The sequence below is a fragment of the Zea mays genome, chromosome 7 (genome assembly GCF_902167145.1).
Source record: "Zea mays cultivar B73 chromosome 7, Zm-B73-REFERENCE-NAM-5.0, whole genome shotgun sequence".
In the NCBI taxonomy this organism is placed as follows: Eukaryota; Viridiplantae; Streptophyta; class Magnoliopsida; order Poales; family Poaceae; genus Zea; species Zea mays.
This window is the reverse complement of record NC_050102.1, coordinates 141,746,714-141,769,416: the sequence shown is the minus strand read 5'-3', so window position 1 is coordinate 141,769,416 and position 22,703 is coordinate 141,746,714. Positions and strand designations below refer to the sequence as shown.

General features: G+C 43.7%; 2 protein-coding genes across 6 annotated transcripts; one reads left to right on the top strand and one right to left on the bottom strand.

The window, feature by feature from the left end:
* The first annotated feature begins 767 nt into the window (after window positions 1-767).
* LOC103632988 (Cytochrome b561 and DOMON domain-containing protein) lies at window positions 768-2,856 on the top strand. The gene is made up of 2 exons (XM_008654689.4): window positions 768-1,974; window positions 2,105-2,856. The coding sequence occupies exons 1-2, from the start codon at window positions 1,324-1,326 to the stop codon at window positions 2,663-2,665; spliced, it is 1,212 nt and encodes a 403-aa protein (XP_008652911.1). The 5' UTR covers window positions 768-1,323; the 3' UTR covers window positions 2,666-2,856.
* A 2,278-nt stretch (window positions 2,857-5,134) lies between these two features.
* Window positions 5,135-22,321, bottom strand: LOC100383032 (DNA topoisomerase 3-beta). 5 transcript variants are annotated; one of them, XR_002263322.2, is made up of 17 exons: window positions 22,167-22,311; window positions 21,980-22,036; window positions 20,409-20,512; window positions 20,040-20,133; window positions 16,356-16,455; window positions 14,277-14,520; window positions 13,910-14,072; window positions 13,715-13,834; window positions 13,293-13,372; window positions 9,848-10,126; window positions 9,483-9,651; window positions 9,270-9,398; window positions 8,927-9,139; window positions 8,504-8,683; window positions 6,310-7,004; window positions 5,767-5,865; window positions 5,135-5,570 (listed from the first exon to the last, which is right to left on the bottom strand). XR_002263322.2 is itself a non-coding variant. In XM_035961046.1 (16 exons), the coding sequence occupies exons 4-15, from the start codon at window positions 20,085-20,087 to the stop codon at window positions 6,351-6,353; spliced, it is 2,379 nt and encodes a 792-aa protein (XP_035816939.1). In that variant the 5' UTR covers window positions 20,088-20,128; window positions 20,409-20,512; window positions 21,980-22,036; window positions 22,167-22,321; the 3' UTR covers window positions 5,135-5,570; window positions 6,310-6,350. The 5 variants fall into 5 exon arrangements, 4 of the variants coding, with proteins under 4 accessions (XP_035816939.1, XP_020396227.2, XP_035816940.1 ...); XM_035961046.1 differs by lacking the exon at window positions 5,767-5,865 and having other exon boundaries at window positions 20,040-20,128; window positions 22,167-22,321; XM_020540638.2 differs by lacking the exon at window positions 5,767-5,865.
* Between the last annotated feature and the right edge of the window lie 382 nt (window positions 22,322-22,703).

Sequence of the window (22,703 nt, the reverse complement as noted above, 5' to 3'; positions counted from 1 at the left end):
CATAAATAAACTTTTGAGAGGATAAAACTCTTCAATGATTAGGCAACCTGATGATTAATTTCAGAACATAGATCATGACCACCATATATACTAGCATGTAAAACTCTAACATACTAATTAAACCTTACAGCATCAATATAGACAACAATAAACCAAACATAATTAAATAACAGAACAGATCACGACTCATCTGCATATGAAGACATCATGGTTGGTTTGTGAAAGAAACGTTGAAAGTCCTATGTTTTGTTTTTGGTAATTGAGTGGCAACCAGTGGACTGATCGTTGTCATAAGTGTTGAATTAGGCTACGTGATATCCACCACACCAAGGGTTCATCAGAGTGCCCAATAAAAGCGTCTAGATCCCTACTAGGTGGGTTTTAGTGATCGACCAATATACAAGATTATTGAGACAAACGTTTATCTTTATAGAGGTGTTGTGAGTTAGGTCATAATAATGATGATTGCTTGGGCAATCAATGAGTTTCACGCCCCCTATGGATGGATTGTGTTTCATTTTTCAAAGGATGGGCAACTGATTTTAAATCTTATGCAAGTGAAGACAAATATTAGAGGAATCCCACTGTTGATTACTTGTAGGGTCCTCGCAAGAAGCAAGCTGGCCAAGACGGTTTAGCGAATGGCCTTCAAGTACATATTGATTAACAATGATCTTGATCGCGCCAAATGTTGATGGTATTCTTTTGAAGTTATCGGATGAGGACCAAGCGATAGTTTTATATTGATTAACAAGTGATGATGAGCCTGAGACGAGCCTGTCTCGCAACAACTTTAATGAACTGAACTGGTTCACTATCAAGCTTGCATGCAGTGCGCCAACCGATCAACCATGACCCATGGGTCTCAACTACTGCAACATTGGGCCAACTCCAGTAGCTCGAGCTCAGTCCCAGTCGACAGACCAGGACTGGCAGCTTCAGCGAGCCGCCAAACCCCCACCCACTCCCGGCCGGAACCGAGGTGCATGGTGACCTGCCAGCGGCAGCGCCGATATGATCAAACCTGCCCCACCGGCCGGTCGCCCGTCCCCCTCGCGGCCAACCGCGCCCCGCCGGGCGCCGGCCGATCCCAGCCCTGTTCCTTACTAAACCGACGGTTGCCGCGCGCCCACTCCACCTCAAACCGTCTGCTTCTGCTCAGGCACGTCCGCGCCCCACGCCCATCGGCTCCCACTCTCTCCCACCAACTTTGAAGCACTCACTTCACTCGCGCTTGCTTCAGCTTCACCCACGCCAACGCAGGCAAGTACGCGACCATTCCCCCCTCGCCAAGCGCGCGGGAAGAACCAACCAACCAGAACCATGGCCATGGCCACGGCCGGCGCCGTCATCGCGGCATGCATCCTGGCGCTGCTGGCCCCGCCGCCGGCGCGCGCGGCGGGCGGCGGGCGGTGCGCGGGTGAGTCCTTCTCCGCGAACCGCGCCTACGCGGCGTGCAACGACCTGCCCCGCCTCGGCGCGTCCATGCACTGGACCTACGACCGCGCGTCGGGCGACCTCCACGTCGCGTTCGTCGCCGCGCCGGCCGCGCCGGGCGGCTGGGTGGCGTGGGCGCTCAACCCGTCGGGCGACGGCATGGCGGGCGCGCAAGCGCTCGTGGCGGGGCCCTTCCCCGACGGCGGCGGCACGTGGGCCGTGCGGACGTACAACGTGTCCGGGTACGCGCTCGGGGAGCCCGGGCCCATCGCGTTCCCGGCGTCGGACCTCGCCGCCGAGCTCGGCGCCGACGGCCGCGTCAGGGTCTTCGGGACGCTCGGCCTCGGCGCCGCCGCCGTAGGCGGCGGGGGCGTGCTGCTGAACCAGGTGTGGCAGGTCGGCGCCGCCGTCTCCAGCGGCGGCGTCCCGGCGCCGCACGCCATGGGGGCGGACAACCTCGCCGCCAAGGCCAAGCTGGACCTGCTGAGGGCGACCACCGTAGCCGCCGGAGCCGACAGCGCCACCAGGAAGCGCAATGTGAGAGCTCTCTCTCTCTGCTCGGTCTCGCTCTCACTCTCACTTTGTTTGCCTTTTGCTCCGCAGTCTGCTGTAATGTAATGACATTCCTTGTTGTTTATTTTTCGGGCGCGGCGCGGAACTATTAAAGATCCATGGAGTCCTGAACGCCGTGAGCTGGGGCCTGCTGCTGCCCATGGGCGCCATCTTCGCGAGGTACCTCAAGACGTTCCGGGCGGCGGACCCGGCGTGGTTCTACCTCCACGTCACCTGCCAGCTGATCGGCTACGGCGTCGGCGTCTCCGGCTGGGCCACCGGCATGAAGCTCGGCAAGGAGTCCAGGGGCGTCACCTACACCGACCACCGCAACATCGGCATCGCAGTCTTCGCTCTCGGCACCCTTCAAGTTCTGGCGCTGTTCCTGCGGCCGAAGAAGGAGCACAAGTTCCGCGTGTACTGGAACACGTACCACCACTCGGTGGGGTACGCCGTCATCGTGCTGGGCGTCGTGAACATCTTCAAGGGCATGAGCATCCTGGGCGTGGAGCAGCGGTGGAGGACAGCCTACATCGCCGCCGTCTGCGTGCTGCTCGTCGCCGCCGCGGCGCTGGAGGCCGTCACGTGGGGCGTCGTCCTCAGGCGGCGCAAGGCCGACGGCAAGACCTTCAGCAGCGCACCCAACGGCCACCTGCCGCATTCCGTCTCCGTGTGAGTGGGCTCTCGATTGTATTTACCGGATTGTTATCCTTAGTGGCGTGTGTGACTACGATAGTAGGTTTAGAGTTTGCTGGGGTTTTGGCCTGCCGGCTTGTATTGTATGTCCGTTTTGGACGGTCCTCTATTGCTCTGCATACGTACATGCATACATGGCATTTTTGTGTATGTGTATGCATCCCCTTCCCTTCCCTTCCAGTGTTGTGTTGAGCTCATCTAGAAAATGGGCACAGCTGGGGGCATCACTTCTCGAGAGTCCGGTCAGCATCCCGGAGGATCCGCGACGATCACGCACACAACGCACTCGGGCCACTTTTCTGCCGAAGTTGCGAAACCTGCTCCCTGTGGACCATGATGGATGGTTGTTTGTGATGTCAAAACGCATCGCTATCTTCTATCGAAAGGTACGTGTAGTAGTGTCCCGGCTACATTTACCCTGGGCCGTGAGTTATGTTGTGTTTGGTTCTATGTCAAAGTAAGATTAGATGGGAGTGGTACCGTCCTCTCGATTTTATTTACTACGTCATCACCAAAAATTGCTTCGGTGTTCACCTCGTTCCCGCGTGACTCTCATCTAAACGCTATAGAAAATATGGTCGCCCCTTCTATCCGTCCTTATTCGTTGAACAAAAAACTGATCATAGTCCACCAACCTCATCCTATCTCTCATCACATCTTTTATTTCAAAGTTACTTTGTAAACATTGTTTTGAATAAACATATGTACGATCAGACTGGAGACATAATCCACAATCGTGTATCCTTTTTACTAGGATCACTAAGAACAATAATAAAGCATAAAGGTTGCGAGCATATATTTGCCACCACCAGTTGGAAAGCAAAGAATATTTGCTCCTTTATTTTGCCGCGCAAGAAGCTTTTTTGCAACACATGCCTACATTGATTTCCTCCTAAATAAACTAAGTCTTGATTGGTTTTAGCGTCTAGCTTTAGTCACTTTCAGAGTGGACCACAGTTCACCCTTTTCTGATTGTGACCATTTTTGTTTTATAAAGTCCGATGGCGACAACTGAAAAGTTGCTGCAAAAAACAAATCAAATGACGGATCACCCAGTTCCTAGTGATTTCTGTTGGTAATCAGTCAGTTCCTCAACAGTTTCTACTAATAACGCATCTGCTACCATAAAAGACTCATTCGGAATAACCCATAATCAATTTTAATCAAACTCATTTTACCAGTCTTATCTTCGTAGCGTCTCCAATGGAAGATTCTATATGTTCATCTACCTTAAATATAGATGGGTTCTCTCCCCTATAGTTACCAACAATGTTTTTTAAAGCCTTTTCTAAATATAGAAGATACAACGGGCGAAACAAAACTAAAATATATACAAGCTATTTGAAGGTATGACGATTATGTACTTACAAACATTTAAAGAAAAATGTGTCTCTAATATAGATCTTGAGCATACACCGAGTAAGATATAGGAACAATGTTGAAGATGAATAACTGATATGGAGGAGGATATCTTTTAGAAAAGTTTATAAAAACAGATATAAAGGAGAGATACAGAGGTTAGAGACAGCCTTAATACTCTTTCTACCTCTCAAGGGTTAAAATTTTATAATAGTGATCAGTCAAACTATCTTAAGCTGACCAAATCTATATGAAAACATATACTAAATGAGTATCATTTGATTTGTCATGAAATATATTTTTAGAATATACTTAGTTGGGGTTTTAAACGTTGATACCATTTTCCACAAACTCAGTTACTTGGGGCCTAAAACGTTGGTACCATTTTCGATAAACTCGCTTAGGTTTAAGTTAATTTGACACTGACAAAATCCAGGATAATACAACTAGTATGGCCAAAGACTTGTGTCGTTGTGCTTACACTCAACGGGCGTGTTCGGCTGGCTACAAGCCGACACTGTTGCAGCTGTTTGGACTGCTGCAGCTGCAATCCATAGAGAGAAAAATACTGTAGAAGCCGCAGCCGCAGCCGGATTGCAGCCGCAGCAAGCCGCAGCGAACAAGCTTAACATTTCACACGCACGAGTCACGGGGCACCTTTTTCCTTTCTGCCTTTCATGTTCGAATCAAAAGCTTTGCTCCCTCCACAAAGCAACGGACTAACAGAGGAATTGGTTGGTTCTGTGAACACGACCCTCATTCGTCAGGGTTCGCGGGATCAGTTTTGGTTGGACTTGGAGGGAACTTTTAAGCGGATATCTTAAGTTGGTGTGCAGGGGGCTTGAGACAACTTGAAGCAATTCAAGTCTAAGAGATTCGAGCTGAACAACTCACCAGCTACCTAGTGCAGGGCATCAAACAGTGTCGAATGCTCCAATGCCGTCCCAGAAAATATACGTTTGCAGCATGAGCAAAACAATAACATAGACAACCATCGTTTTCTTCTGTTATAATCGAGAATCCATCTAGAAGAATCGTAACAGCTCAGAAGAAGCTATTTAGGTGCAACCAAATATTGCAAAGAGAGGAGTTTGTTGAGCTTTCAATCTGTTGACTGGTGCCTTTGTCATATTGAGCTAGTTCTCAATTCTCACCTACCTGAGCTCTTCTGTCAATGATTGAGTATTACAGAAACACTACTGAGTAATACAATTGAGTTGATCCTTGTTCTATCAAAAATTTGAAATCAAACTACAGATTCAGTGTGTGTCAATACAGACATGGGGCAGCAATTAACTCTTAAGTCACTTTCTAGTAATATATTGACTCCATTCTGGGGGGTAACTGAACGCAAGACAAAGTTGCAGATGATGGTCAGTTTCCTGCCTAAGCATGGCTTACAGCTCCTTTGGAATAAACAAAATTTCCTGAATCATGTGTTTTTCCTATGTTTTTGAACTAATTCCTGTGAAATTCCTGTGTTCCAAAGCCGGGGCAGTCTTGGCAGCAGTCACGAAGAAGCAGACCTGCATATAAACATTGAAGGCTGCTATGGAGAAATGCTCATTTCAAAATATAAAAGATCTACATAGACATAAAAAGGAAATCAATAATTCAATACAAGAAGGTAATAGGCTCAAATTTCAATTAAAGAACCAAAGGATATTATCAAATATTGTGTATATAATAAGACACACATGCTCATGCTTCATCATCACTTGCCTTGTTCTTCCTAATCCAAACTCAAATGAAACGCACGTGGTGGTCATTATAGCGGTTCCTTCAGATCCTAGAAAACGTCCGAAAAAACCGGCTACGGAACTACCGAGCAAAGGCAAAAAGACAATAAGTAGATACATAAGATCGAGTCTCTTCAAAAAAAAATCAGAAACATATAGATATACTATAACATGAATGCAAATAGTAGTAGCATATACTTTTTATATAAAAAACACTTTGCACGATAAATTTCTGTATGGAGATGTGAGTTGGCTTTCGAATGTGGTAGACATCTTTCTGTATATCTGATTGTCTAAAATAAACAACAGATGCTTCAGGTGCATCTCATTTCTGGACAATTTAAGTCCAACATCGTTGCTCTTTTCATTTGGTTTAAAGAAATATATTGGCACCAATTAGTCAAGTACAGAAAGATCTAACAATCTACTCTAGAAAGTTATGGCAGATAAGTGATGTGGTTATGCAAAAAAAAACACAGCAATAATGCACAATAAGTACCAAATTAGCATTTTTGGACATACTTACAAAGTAGTGAGTAGTGACCGAATGTTGGTTGTCCAAAATCTTCAAAAATCCCGGAAACTCATTTTAGGATCATCATACCTTGAGTTCCCTCGTCTTCCTCTACCCCGGCTGCTTCCTCTGCCCCGACCTCTCCCTCTGCCTCTTCCTCTCCCTCTCCGAATAAAGAATGACTTACCATGCTTCATTTCAATGAGTGAATGCAACAGATCATCACATAAGATACATCCCTCATGCAATGTAGCTCCATCTTGAAGAGGGGTGGTTTTCTTGTTGAAATCAACTTCAATGATAGTAGATTCACATGTTAGGCACTTCTTATCTGTAGTGGTGATCCTGTGAGCAGCATGTGGGAGCAATACAATGCAATTACACATGTTGCAGTAAAGCCGCCATTTGGGTGCACTAACTGGATCAAGAATCAGGGTACCACTACACTCAGGACAAGCACAAACTCCCTGAGTGATCATAGATTGCTTGCATGTCGGGTGAGGACAAAGGAAGCATGGCATGCCGGCCCCTTTCCCAACCTTGCCGGTGTCATCGAGCTTGAGAGCACCAAAGAGTTTGTCGATGCCTTCAAATGGAGGACAATTATAGCAAAAAGGGCACAGTGGGAAAGATTTTGCATCAGGTCCCACCATCGAGAACAAAAGCAACTCAAAACCATCAAGAGGGCATACGATTTCCTTGTAAAGCTGGAAAGACAAGAACTATTAATCAAAGAGTAGACATAAACTGAGCTTGTCACAAAAAAGCACATAGGATAATGGGATATATGCTTTTAGAATATAACTTGGCATGAAACAAAGTGGTGAACACAAACTAAGGGCAAAGAAATGGAAGAAACAAGTTATAGCAATTAAGAAAAAATAAAATAAAATAAAATTACAGGACTGCATGTGGAATTTGGAAGCAGAGGAATGACTTCATCTTTAAGAATGAGGCTCCTCCTTTTTCTTCTTGGCGACACTGCTTCAACGATATATTGAAGTTGCAAATGTTGAGATTTAACCCCTCTTAAAGCTAGTATGCTGCTTTGGCTAAACTCTCAATAGCTTCTTTCTTGTTTTCTTTGTTCTTTCTTGTAATTTTTTCCATTTCGAAAAAGTTTCAATAAAATCGCGTTGTAGGGGTTTCCCCTACAACCTTTTCCCCTCAAAAAAAATATGTCAATTCTTGCATGCAACGACTGCTGATCATTGGACTACAATGAAGAGAATTCTCAGATATGCTAGGTTTACTCTTGGACATGGTCTCAAAATGATGAAGTCTCCCTCCATGCTTGTGAGTGCCTTCTCTGATGCAGATTGGGCAGATTACATAGATGGTAGACACTCAACAAGAGGCTTTGCAGTATATTTTGGTACAAATCTAGTATCTTAGAGTGCTCGCAAGCAGCCCACAGTCTCCAGGTCGAGCACTAAAGCTGAATATAAAGCCACAGCCAATGCCACGACAAAGTCAGTATGGGTCCAGTCACTTTTACAGGAACTAAAGGTTTCTTGTCCTCCTGCTGCAAGGATCTGGTGTGATAACATTGGAGCTACCTATCTTACAACAAATCCAAGGTTTGATGACTCCATGAAACATGTTGAGGTTTATTTTCATTTTGTGAGAGAAAGAGTAGCTAAAAGACTTTTGGAAGTTAGAATTATATCTACAAAGGACCAAGTTGCAAATGGCTTTACTAAGACACTGACTATGTAGAAGTTGGCTTCATCCAGAGACAACTTAACTTGTGCAAGTTATGATTGAAGGAAATGTTACAATATGCTACACATAGGCTATAACCTCAATTGTATAGGATCCACTTGAGCTAGATTAGAAACCGAGTCTAGTTAGAGATTAGAGATATCATAAAATAGAACGGGACTGTATGTGTCCAGATCATTTAGAGTTAGAACCGGTTAGAATGTTGTAAGGCCAACTCCAGCAACGCCGTGCATGCGGACTGTTTTGCACTGTAAATGTACTGTTTGCAGAGTGGAGTTTAAAATAGGAAGTGAGATGGGGAGTCAAATAGGGAGGCTGCTGGAGATAGTCTAACCAAGATTTATCTTGTAATAGGAGGCGTCTGTCTGTATAAATATGCCAATGCATCCCTATGGTGTCGCCATGCATGAAAGTAAAGCAACTCATTCAAGAAAAAATAAAATAAAGGTAAATTTCCAATATATGATACTAAAATAATTACCTTAATTGAACCGTTCTGAGGAAGATAATAGACATCCTCACAAGTTATACAGTACAACCTCATTGGCTGAGTGGAAATGTACTTCATATACCGACCACATTTTCCACACTTGCTTAGTAGGCGCCCAGAGTCTGCCAAAGGTGAAAACTGTGCCTCGAACAGAGCATCCATGTTTTCAATCTGCAAGAAGTACATTCATTCTAAAGAAGTTGAAATAGCATTATAGCAGTACATAGCTGATGTCTTATATCAATGAATTTTGGTTGTTAAGAACAGGGAATCTTAAATATGTATTAAAACTAAAAGAATAAAGATATCTGCAAATGTAAAGTACTATTGACCATTTTGGAGTATAAACTTTGCCAAATACCATGGAAGACAGCAACAGTCTCATAGATTATTATTATCAACAAGAAATGTCACCTTTTTCACAAAGTAAGAGTACTTTTTCATAAATTGCTGAATGACATGTTGAACAACTCGAAGATGATCAGCTTTTCCTTTTGCAATTAGAGTAATCTGTTGCTCAATAAAGCTTCTGATATCTGGCAAGCAGAGATCAGCATCAATACACTGATACCCTCTTATCAACGTAGTTCCCAGGGGTGTTGGTACTAACCTTCTTCCAGAATTCACCTTCAAGAAAGATTAGAGCCTTAGAGGCATTCAGCTTTTTGTACATTTACATACTTAATAGTAGACTTGCATGCAAAAGATTCACAGCATATGATGCTCTGAAGATCTCGTAGAAAACAGCTCAACTAACCTGAACATAATTACGTTCACAAATGTTGTTTATATGTACAGGAATTGATGCATCTGTACCTATGCCATTCTTCTCCATGAGGGAAATCAATTCACTTTCAGTGAGGTAATCAGGTGGTGTAGTGCTTCCCTTCAACAAAGAATTATGATTGATCAACATCATATCCTGATAAAAGTTAAGTGCATGTGGTTTGAGCAAACTGATAGACCTTACCTCATATATGTCAGCCTTATGAATACTAACAGAGTCTCCCTTTTTAAATGCAGGAAGACTGTTCTCGCTGACAGCCAGCCATGGCATGATAGATGTAAATCCTTTAGAAGTGACTCGATACCCAACACAGTGGAATGTTTCACCACCTGAAGTGAACTCAATGGCAGTCCTGAAAAACATGTTTATTTAGAAAGGGATATTTTGCATTTCAAATAATAGAAAAGCACTAGATATCCAGATAAGAGCATAGTGCAAGGAAATATCAATAACTAGCTTAGTTATAGTTTATAAGAAGCTTGTGAACTGTAACAGAACAAAGACACAAATGATTTATCTAGCTATGAAACAATAAGGAGACAAACTACCTTGTATATCTACAATCAGGACTAACAGTTCCAATGAAGTGCTGGCATATGTATTGGTACAGCCTCCAAGCATCAGTTCCCAAAGATGCTTCTGTTGCTGACCTCATTGGAGTGATTGGAGGATGGTCCCCAGCATCATGACCTTGACGAGGCTTAACAAAACCAGCATCCAGTAATTTCCGGACATCATTGGACCATAGAGGATTATTTAATAGTGCAGCAAGTGCACCTCGAAAATCAAATGATGACGGATATGCAGTGCTCTCTGTACGAGGATAACTGTGCAAAGATAACCATTAGTACTAACAGCCAGCAGCATCACCTATGTAAAGAGTTTTCTTTTTCAAATAATCTAAGGAATTTTCAACTGCAGTGTTAAAAAACTATTTTACTAAATTAAAATCTAACACCTAGTTTGGTTACAAATATTTGAGCTAAACTCAATTTATTATCATATGTGCTTAAAGAAACTCGACCTGCAGGGGATATGACAGCTCCCGAGTATATTAAGAAGAGGACCTTCTTTCACGCAGGTCAAGAAAACCCCCGAACTCTGCCCCACCCATACACAACAACATTGTAGCCCATGTGAGAACAACCGGGACCGGGCCTTAGACCTATGCTTCGGCCATAGTTGTTAAGGCGGTAAGGCGAAGTAAGGCGGATGACCCCCTTTTTATCTTTAAGCGATAAGGCGTAAAGCAAGGCGACACCTTAAATGTAGTTAAAAATAGAAAAATATTAATATTTAAGAAAGCATTTAGGATAAAAACATTAATAAAGAAGAGAAAAAGAAAAGGTAGTCTCGCCCTACAAATCAGCCCCCTAGTCCATTAAATCTAGAGTAAGCCCACTACCTCTCCCTCTCTCCTAAACCTCTCCATCTGTCTCCTTAGTCCACAGCCACAAGACTCAGCCGCACAACTCCATCCTCCCAGCCGTCGCTCCCTCTCTCCCCACTAGTATTTCTCTCTCCACGTTGGCTCCCTCTCTTCTGTATCGGCACCACAGCTGTGCTGGAGCCGCCGCACGCCGCTGTCACGCCATGGAGGAGCCACCACGCCGCTGCTAGAGCAGCCGCGGCACCGCTGGTAGAGCCACCGGCGGCCTCTCCCACTCACCTTAGGTGTCGGAATAAGGCGAGCAGGACGGCTTACGCCGCCGGGGCGCCTTACCGCCTAGGCGCGCCTTAACAACTATGGCTTCGGCGTGGGACAAATGAGGGGATTTTTTAACCACAGGCTGAAATTCGCTCCCACGAGGATTCGAACTCAGGACCTGAGGAGTGCTACTCAGACCACCTAACCAATTCAGCTAGAGGCCCTTTCGCTCATGTGTACTTAAGATGACATTGAGAGTAAAGCAGGGCTCAACTGTAAATGATGTACCTTAAAAACGATAAGGTGTAGATGAAGAACTTGGTATTATAGGGGTATGACAAGAACAAGCAAAGTGGTACTTAACAAAATCACACATTTAAGAAGAGAACTTGGTATTATAGGTGTCGTGTTTTTTTCAAACCCCTAAATGGAGTTCTTTTTTTGGTACCTTCGCTTTCGGCCTCCATAGTGTTAGAGTGGACGCACTAACCAGTTCAACCCAAAAGCTTAATCTGATGGAGAAGGTAGTCAATCCACTTATACACATCAACACCCCCACTCACGAGCAGCTAGAGAAAAAGGTGCAATCGCAGCCAGAGGGAAAGGCACACACGTGAAAATAAATGGGTGAAGGCACAAATAAAGCCTCTACCACGATTCGAACTCGAGATCTCTGTCTTTGATACCATGTTAGAGTGGACGCAGTAACCAGTTCAACGATTTTTTTGCAATTTAATCCCTCTTTTTTTTAAAAAAAATGCACATTTGGACCCCTGGACGACTTAATGTCGTTTTTGGACCCTTTGCTCGGCGCCATAGGCTATGGCGGCGAGGTAACATGGCTCGGCGCCATAGCATACGGCGCCGAGGTACCTAGTGCGCTGGACTCCTTTTGATGAGCTGGTGTCTACGTGGTCGAGCTCGGCGCCATGATTCATGGCGCCGAGCTCAAACAACCGCCACACAGGTTGGCAAGTGGTCGGCTGGGTGGATTGAATGAAGGACGTTACTGTGCGTATTAAATGGGTTGGGTCAACATCAATTACTGAGCACCCCCATCCGCCACGCATGTACCCTAGATTTCCTTAACATATTATTCAATTCATATGTGTTTGTGTTGGAGCTTTTTAAACCAAACTTGACTTAGTATTTACGGCTGCGAAAACCAAACTTGTCTTTTGGAAGGAAAGAGAAGGTTGCGAGGTCAAAGAAACAAACAAAGAAAGGTGCTGTTTTTCCAGGTGGACTAAGTGATTTCGTTGTGCTCGTGCATCCCCCTTCTAAAGCAAGCTGCCCACTTTCTCCACTTCCTCTGTTCTGATTCTTTCCATTTCCTGCTCCTATTTCCCTTTTTTTCCTCCCTAAATGCGAATTTCAGCAGCTACGCGGGGCCCCAGATGCTTGCTTATTCTCGCCCCCGGATGATCCTCCGTTCACTGCGCTGTGTGGTCTGCAGGGGTCGTGGGGGAGATTCAGGCAGCGCATTTCCTCAGAGTCAGCCGCCGCTTCAGCAGATCGTTCGTGCAGAGGCAAATGACGGCCGCAGCCTCATGCCGGAGCTCCAGCCCAGCAGCCTCATGCCCATGCGCGCCATGTGAGCGTTGGCTGGGTGCCATGGCAAACAAGCTGATCCCAAAGCATAGCGTTGTTTTCCCTGTCGCGTACAAATTCAGAAGCAAGGAAAACTGGCCGGCTGGAGATGGGAGCTCGGCACCATGATTCATGGCGCCGAGCTCGGCCACATAGGCGCCAGCGCGGCATGGGAGTCTAGCGCACCAATAACCTCGGCGCCGTAGGTCATGGCGCCGAGCCGTGTTACCTCGGCGCCATGGCGTATGGCGCCGAGCAAAGGGTCCAAAACGACATTAAGTCGTCCAAGGGTCTAAACGTGTTTTTTTTTCAAAAAAAAAAGACTAGATGGCAAAAAGTTCAGACCAGTTCAACCCAAAAGCTTAAGCTGATATGAGAAGTTAGTCAATGCACTTATACACTTCAACACATAGCTGGCCCCTTTTGTATTTTTTGGTCTATTTTGGACCTCTATTCTCATTAATATAATGATGCGTTGTTCTCCTGTCTTTCGAGAAAAAAACTATAGCAAGAATTTGTGAAATGAAAATTTACTCATAACTAGTGACCAAGGCCTCAGATAGGTCAATATCTACATCAGTTCTAACCTCTAAAAAATAATATGGGGTTTGTTGAAGCTCTTTGGAACACATAGTGTGCCAATTGAACAAACAAAAGTACAACCTCTAGATTTCTGGTAGACTAACATTTCCCATATAATATAAGACAAGGTTCAATGCAAAATATAGCGCTGTTTCGAGGTTCATTTCTGAAACCTGATGAATCCTTGAGTGTAAAGCCGCTCAGCCAAGTGCATGGCTGTCTGAGGCCCAATACCAAGTGCACTTGATGCAACCTGAGATAAAAAAATATCAAGTAAACAAAATTTACTCTATTCTTACATAATGAAACGGATGCACTTTTTCATATTAATACTATCAAGTCATAACCCAACAGGAGCATCTTGGGTACCACATTTCAATCAAGATCATCATGAGTTCATGACACAACATACGATAACAGTAAACACCAGTAGAACATTGAAAGAACACATCATGTTTCAAAATGGAACTGAACAAATTTAACACTCCCAGGTAACTAGGTAAGTACAAAGTGAGATTTATAGATAGCAAGGCAAATTTAATAAGTAGAGCTAAGGAAAAGATATGGTTACTCTAAGAGGTAAGAGCTGTGCTACCTTAAGCATATTAACTGTATTAAGGCCAGATGGACGGGTTTTGCATTCTTCCTTCACAGATATATCTGCTACTTTTAGAGTCCCATCACTGATGACCATCTTCTGAAACATTACAGTAACCTGTATTTTTAATTAAGGAAAATGGTGAGAACATTTCGAAGAATAAAGCTAAATCATATGAGTACATGAACTCACATCAAAATCAAAAAGTTTCTTCCGGTCCCATTCTAGCTGTATTTCATCACTATCTTTGATAATATACGTTTTCAAGGACCAGAATTTCTCTGGTTTAAATGTGGTGATTTGCTGATGGCGTTGTACACAGAATCCAAGTGTAGGTGTTTGGCATGGACCATACCTGATTTACAAGGAAAGCCGAACTTAAATCAGTTCTGGAAAAATATTACTAAAAGACAGAAGCAGAGCAAATGTAAAAGATATTGTTATGATGATTTGAATAAAAAATAAAAAGGTAGTTATCTGATAGCATTTCTTTAGATAAAAAAAATCAATATGCGATTGGTTAAAAAAATTGAATCGTGAAAAGAGATGGGGAGCTCACGAAATCACTCTTGAATCAAGGTTTCCATATTTTCCTTGGAAATATCGGGTCTGAAATCGAGTAAATGCTACTCCAACCTTTAAGTCAATTTCTTGGCGAGCATCCACAGATAGTGATTCATCTTTGTTTGGCAGAACAAGATTATCCATGGCGCTCGATATGTCCTTCTCAGTAACAGATGAAAATCTAGCACGAAAAATTCTTCTGCCAGCCTCATTTTCAGGAATCCCAGTGCAATCGATAACTGCAACATATGCTTGGAATTGTTATTAGATTGATTGAGCTATAAATATCTGGGGGTAAAATAGAGCAAGCCAAAGCCATATATATATGTAAGGATAAGCAAAGAAAGCTCATGTACAAATTGCATTAGTAAAATGCATCAGCGGTCCTCGAACTTGGCATTGTGTCACTTGGGCCTCCGTACTTAGAAAACCAAAAAAATGGGCCCTGAACTTGGCCGATCCGTGCAAAATCGTCCAAAACTAGATTTGCACAAACCGGATGGCGTGGCATGCCACACTGGAGCCTCCCACATGCGCGTCGTGCACCATTTGGTACACGCAGTACCCGAACTTGACATGATGTGTCACTTGGGTCCTCACTTGAGTACCGAACTTTCATTAGTGCACTCCAGCGTGGCATACCACGTTGGCATCCGATTTGAACAAAACCGTTTTGGACGATTTTGCACAAGCCGGCCAAGTTCAAGACCCGTTTTCCAGCTTTTCTGAGTTCAGGGACCCAAGTGACACAATGTGCCAAGTTCGATAACCGCCGATACATTTTACTCAAATTGCATCAATCAGGACCAAGGTTTTAAAGCCGGCTAGTTGACTCTATTCGCTTGAGCACCGATAAGGTGACTAATCGCGATTAGTCGTCGATTTGCTTGATTAGTCGAGCCTAGTCGACTTCTAGTCGTCCTATAGTCGTCCACCTATAACAAGACCATATGTATAAATATGTATCAATATATATAGCTGTAGCAGTACTGCAATACAACAGTAGATTATAGCTGTAGCAGGACAACAATATATTATAGCTGTAGCAGAACAACATACTCTGAAAGTCTGAACTGTGAACTCAGAAGTCTGAACTCTGAATTTCTGATTTCTGAAGTTCAGAACAGACTCTAAACTAATTCACTCTAAAGAAGTATGATGGAGGAGGTGGAGTGGATCAGTGGAGGACGGCTATGCACTGGAGGGTGGACTCTGGTGGAGGCCTAGAGCAGAGGCGTGTGCCACACACTGGAGGGTATCGACTCGAGCAGAGGGGGCGCAGCCGGAGCAGAAGGCCGCTGGAGCAGATGTGGCGCAGCCGCACGCTAGAGAAGGGACGGTGATTAGTGTGCTACTAGTGTGGTACACGTAGGGCAACATAGGTTTTCTACGTTCTGCAGAGATGGTGGGCCGCCCACCGGCCCATAGAACAAAAGACGAATTACTGGCCCAAAACAGGCACTAGCTAGTCGGACATAACCCCTAATCGGGCGACTAATCGTGATTAGTCAGTGACTAGGATGACTAATCGCTTCCTAGTCGCCCTAGTCGAGTCAAAGCCCCTAATCGTGCTTACTCCGACAATAAGGCCGACTAATCGTGACTAATCGCGATTAGTCAGACGACTTTAAAACCTTGATCAGGACCTAAGCCATTCTCAAGTGTAAAAATAACTACAAATGATCTTTTGCGGCAGTATCCATGTTCTATGTGGACGATGAAACAAAATTTGTATAGCCTCCAGAACTAGGGATGCAAGTGGCCTAGCTCGTGAACCCACATATAGGCTTGATTTTGCAGGTTGGCACGCGTAACCCACAAAATTAAGCCTATATGTGGGTTCGTGGACTAGCCCACTTGCGCCTCTATCCAGAATTCCAAAAAAAATCAATTGATCTAACTATTCGCTCGACATAGCATAGAATTTCCCATATGATGTCTAACTCATTTCGATTATAGACCTATGTTTTTGCTTTTCAGGGGCAGGTTGGAAAATGAAAAGGTCCAAATGTCTATATAGTTTAGTGCCAACTAGATTTAGTATGCATAATTGTTACATAACAGGCTTAATTACCTTCATAGCATATGTTTTCTCCTTCTCGGTCACAGTCCAGCCAAAGTATCAAATAGGTGCAGCCTCGAGCTTCTTGAGCTAGATGCCTGCGTATATGAGCCTTTAACAGAACTAAACATTAGTATTGTATTTAGCCATAGGACAATATGACCCTTAACTTGGCCTATGTTGTCTCAATATAGCAGGTCCCAAGCCCTAGTAAAGGAGGAGAGTTGTGATAGACTTGGCGAGCCAATGTTAAACCTAGCCATTCTAATGGAGATGAAACCAAAGGGCTAGGTTGGCACCCACTTGGTGACACGTCATGTTGTAATCTAGGCACAATGTCAAGTGAGCAAGGATCGGGTCGCTGCTTCCTTAGTGGCGCACTACATCGGCGCCCAAATGTGCTGAAAAATGTGCAAGGGTCTTCACATAATCAACGGGTGCGAAGGGTAAGGAAACTAATCGAAGCAACTAGGATCGGTTTAGTTAGTTGGAATGTAGGGTCGCTTACATGTAAGTTAAGGGAGTTAGCTAAGACAACTAAGAGGCATGTAAATACCTTATGCATCCAAGGGACTAAATTAAAGGGTCAGAAGGCGAAAGAGGATGACAATACTGGCTTTAAGCTTTGGTACGCCGGGGCAACTATAAAAGGAAATGGAATAGGAGTTTTGATTGATAAGAGCCTCAAGAACGATGTGGTAGATGTGAGAAGAAAAGAAGATAGGATTATCTTAGTCAAACTTATCGTGGGTGGTTTGATCTTTAAATTAGTGCGTATGCTCCCAAGCAGACCACGATGAGAGTGCTAATGAGACTTTTCTAGAAAGACTTAGATGGCATAGTTAGAGCTATACCTATTAGTGAAAAGTGTTTCATAGGAGGACAACTCAATGGACATATATATGCAACAAGCGAAGGTTTCAAGGCGGTTCATGGAAGTTTTGGCTATGATAGTACGAATCAGGAGGTAGAGGAAGTCTTGAACTTTGCAGTACCTTTTGACCTATTGATAACCAACACTTCCTTTAAGAAGATAGAATCCCATTTAGTGACCTATAGTAGTGGCCAACACTCTAGTTAGATTGACTTTGTCCGCACAAAAAGAGAGGATAAAGAAGCATGCTTGGATTGCAAGGTGATAGATGAGGAGTGTGTTGTTTCTCAATGTAAGCTTGTGGTAGCGGTCCTTCGTTCTCAGGACAGGTGTGTGTCCGTAGGGATTAACAAGCAAAGATTGTGAGAATAAAGTGGTGAAAACTTAAAACTAAAAGGGGAGATGTCATAAGTCTTCAAGAAAAGAGCCATCAAAGAGGGCACTTGGAAAAAAGAAGATGACACAAACAACATGCAGGAGAAGATGGCAACCTGCACTCGGAAGGTGGTCTCAGAGCTATGTGCAACAATCAAAGGGAGTGGTCGAAGCTAAAGATACTTGATGGTGGGATGGGGAAGTCCAAAGAGCTATTAAGAAGAAGAAAGAATGTTATCGACATTTGTACCATGACAAGAGTGTGGACAACATAGAGAAGTACAAGGTAGCAAAAAAGACCACAAAATGAGTTGTAAGTGTGGCAAAGGGTAGGATGTACAAGGATCTTTACCAACTGCATGAGTATGAAGGAAGGAGATAAGAACATATATAGAATGGCCAGCTGATGAAAAAAGGATATACCTTGATGTATTTTTTTGCGGCGATGAAGTGCTAGTTAATGAAAGTCATGCGTGAGTAAATAAGAAAATGGAGTTGCAGCAGGAGACTCTATAGTCCAAAAGTTTTAGACTCAGTAGAAATAAAACCAAATATATTAGATGTGACTTCGATACTACTACACATGAGGAAGGAGAAGTTAGTTTGGAAGGTCAAATCGTGCTCAGGAAGGATACCTTTCGGTATTTAGGATCAATGCTATAAAGAAAATGGGGATGTTGACGAAGACGCTAGCTATAGAATCAAAGCAAGGTGGATGAAGTAGTGTCAAGCATCTGGCATTCTATGTGACAAGTGGGCACCACAGAAGCTAAAAGGAAAGTTTAATAGGACGATGATTAAACTTGCTATGTTTTATGGTGCAGAATGTCAACATATTCAACAGATAAGTGTTGCAGAAATGTGTATGTTACGTTGAATTTATGACCATAGAAGAAAGGATTAAGTTCAAAACGATGATATATGTGATAGGCTACGGTAGCATCAATTGGAAAAAAATGTATCCAATACTAGTTGAGATCGTTTTGAAATGTCCAACAAAGACTTCCGGAGGCACCAGGTAGCATCAAGCCATCAATTGGGGAAAAAAATGTATCCAATACTGGTTGAGATCGTTTTGAAATGTCCAACAAAGACTTCCAGAGGCACCAATGCATAGTGAGATCCTAAGGCACGATAGCAATGGAAAGAGAGACAGAAAAAGACCAAAGTTGACATGGGAAAAGACAATAAGAGAAGACTTGAAATGATGAAATATACCCAAAGATTTAGCCTTGTATAGGAGCGTATGAAAAACAACTATCCATGACTTGTGGTTTCGGTTGGGTTTCAACTCAAGTCTACCTCAACTTGCTTGGGACTAAGGGCCTGTTTGTTTACCCCCATGGATTATATAATCTGGATTATTTTTGGAGGATTATATAATCTGGATTATATAATCTGGATTATATAATCTGAGTAGTCATGTTTGTTTACCCAGATTATTTGAGTTGTTAATAGGATTATTTTGTATGAGGAAGACAAGAATGTCCTCTATATTTGTACTAGGTTGAAACTCATATATGAAAAAAAATAATTCAATTGACATTGGCAAATATTGCATTAGCAATATTATCACGGAAGGCATTCATGTCACCTTCTTCATCCCCAAATTGACTAGTACTAGGCGCAAAAACGATTCGGTGGATTATAATGGCAATGGTGGGTAATTTTTAGGAAACTTGAAAGGGTAGTGGGGAAGTGGGAAAAAAATAATCTGAAATAAGCACCTCCTCACTTGCTTATGGATTATCATAATCCAAGGGGTTAGATTATATAATCTGGGCAAATAAGCTGGACTGTTTGTTTGCCTCTTAGGATTATTTAATCCAGATTATATAATCTGGGGGGTAAACAAACAGGCCCTAAGGGCTTGTTTGGTTTGATGCCTAACTTGCCACACTTTGCCTAACTTTTCTGCCTAAGGTTAGTTCTTCAATTCGAACGACTAACCTTAGGCAAAGTGTGGCACATTTAGCCACGAACCAAACAGCCCCTAAAAGACTTTGTTGTTGTTGACAATATAATCTATATGGGGGGAGGGAAAACACATATGTTAAAAAAAATCTGAACAGTGGAACATATAACAAAGACACAGAATAAGACAAACACTGCCACTAGGATTCAGTGCTTTTGCAGATTCTGCAGGTGTAATTAAGAGCTTGCGAAAAAAATGGTGGAAACAGTAACCAGGACATTTGTTGTTCAGATTCCACCTAGAGTCAACTAAATGGAGGGCAAAGGACATAAGTTCAAATTTCAGAGAAACGGCATAGTTGATCAACCATCCATGGGTAGAGTAGATTTGCATAATAGAGTTTATTACCGCTTCACTTTGTTGAGTTACACCAACAATTAACTGAGTTATATTGTCTTACGATCTGAGTTGACCCCTAACAGTTAACTAAGTTGCATTCTGTCTCAACTAGAGTTGTAAATGAACACATTACCTTTGGGTTGCATTCAGATCTCAGAACTGGAGCCTCAAATAGGTCCATTGGATCAGTTCCTTCCCAGTTCTGATATGCAGGGGGGAAATCTACACTGGTAAAGATAAGGAGATTAAGAAAACACAAAAAAAATGTATGTTCAGAAACTGTAAGCATCTAAACATCTGTAGGTAGATCCTGCTAAAGTTTATAGCTACTTGTAGCTTTCAATATTAACACTTCAACTATGCACCAGTCCACCATGTCTGTACATATCAACATTCAACACTGATATACAGAAATGTGTATGTAAAATAATTCAAATGTGCATGCTTTAAATGATGTAGCTGTGACAAAAACTCTTAAAACAACTAAAGAATAAAACAAAACCTTAAGACATGTCCAATGACTGATGTCACTTTGAAGTTCGCATAAGAACCCTGAAATGTTCCATCAAACTCATGGACATCTGTGCTTCCTTTTCTTGTAGACATCTGCATGAATGTTGGGGAAAAAGGACACCAATGCGAGTGAACTCTTAAGTCAAAACACTTGCATTCTGAAGTCTGACCCTTCCTAATAATAATACTATTTCAGTTGGGGCCTCCCTACTGTTCTTTTCAAGAGGTAAAAAAGGAGTCTGGCACATATCAGCTGGGCTGTAACAGCAAGTGAAAATGTGCAGACACTTTTAGAGGGAACAGAGGCCAACCATGGTTCTTCTAGAACTACCAGGGCTACTGAGCTTAAGCATTGGTCATCAGGCAAAACAGCGACAATTAATTTACCCTGGCAGATGGCACTGGGGAAATCCAATTACCACAACGAAATTAATCAATACTCAGCTACCTACCACAACCCCTGACCCTCCATTAAGTTAATAGGTACATAAACGAGACAATGAGATGGAAATATGGAATGAACCATCACAGATTTGCAGTCACCAAGGGCGTAGCTCAAGCTCCCAGACACTGGCGGAGGCGCGGAGCTATATGTCGGCAAACCTAGACCGTGACCCGATTTTTTTCAGCGAGTCTACTACATGTCAGTCCAATAGCACATTTAACATAGACAGCTGTTCTTGTTTCTTGCCTTTCATTTGGAGGAAGAGAATCACTCTGGCACCTATCTCACTACCGCACTGTCAGCTGCCTTACCTACCCTACTGACGGCGCATCCGCGTGTGCACATCACCAGCGATAACCTCCCACTCCACATTCGCTATCGCTGCCTGCTGCACTCTCCAATCCGCAATTCGTACTTCCTAGTGCCACGCTGCTCAAGCTGCAAGGGCTTCCTGGTCATCAGTCAGGGCTCTTCGGCAACCGAAAGCTGGCAAGTGCAGTAGGCACTAGCAGGATGTCTGTTTGCCTTTTCTATTTCTTGCTTCCGAACCTCAAGAGCAGCATGCTTGTATCCTTAATCATTACTGCTCATTAGGATAGTTTCCCTCTTCCTACCCCCCCCCCCCCCCACACACACACACACACATATCACCACCAAATTTCCTGGTTCATATAACTTTAGAGCACTACAAATTTGCAGAGAATGACAAGCCTGTGCTTATTATAAAGAAATCCATTTCTGATTTTTTTTTCAAAACAAAAGATGGTCCCAGTCGTGGAGCATGGGCAACCTCCAGTTTTTGGACCCTTAATTCACTACTTGAATTGGAACAGAGGCACTTATGTACGTTTTGAATCGGAACAAAGACCTTAGTTTAACTGGATCCTGTTACATTTTACTTCTATGTCCGCCACTGCTCCCAGGGAAAAAAAACTAGGCAGCGACCAATCAAAAGTACCAACACGTCCGAAGAGTCAGAACCTATCGGTGCGCCGGCCGTTAGGGCTAGCTCCTTCCACACAACCCACTGAATCGGAGTAAACGTCTCGCCCAAATTCGACACTAAAAACAATAATCAGCACGCATTCGGTGAGGAGGGCAGCGGGGGGACTTACGCGGCCGCCGGAGAGGGCGGAGGCGATGGAAAGAGCGATGCTGGGCTTCTCCGCGACCTGCAGCGGTAGGAACCAGGAGTTAAGAAGGTGTTCGGAGTGGGGATCAGCGCGGTCGCCATTAATGGCCGCGCAGCACAGTGGTGTGGTGGCCTAGTCGGCGTCTGCGACGGGGCAAATGGTGGCTTACCATGAGAACCTTGGGCGCCATAGAGACCGGCGGATTGGGGGGGGGGGGGGGGGGGGGGGGAATGGGAGGGAACCCAAGAGAAGAGTGAAAGAGGGGAGCCAAGCGCGGAGCGGTGCTGCGTGCGCTTTTTTGCAGGCCCATTCGATCAGGCTTCCTATAGGTGTACATTTGGGCCGGGCCTGGAACGGAAAAAAAAAGCACGACCCAGACACGGCACGGCCCGAAATAATTTAGTGTCGGGCCGGGTTTGGGCCGAGGTCACGGCCCATGGGCGGGCACGAGCAGGTACGAAATGGCCCGTATAGAGGCACGAAAAGACCCATATATTTATTAAAACCACACTTTATTTCACACTTTCATATACTTGATAAATAACACAAAGCTAGAGATAATGCTAGTTATATATTTTTGTAGCTTTGAATTAGAGTGTGTGATGTAATTTTGCTTTTGTTATGAACATTAGACAATAAACTGAACTTACGAACTTTGTATAGAGTTGATTGCCTGATTATACTATTTTTCCTTCTAACAAAATGA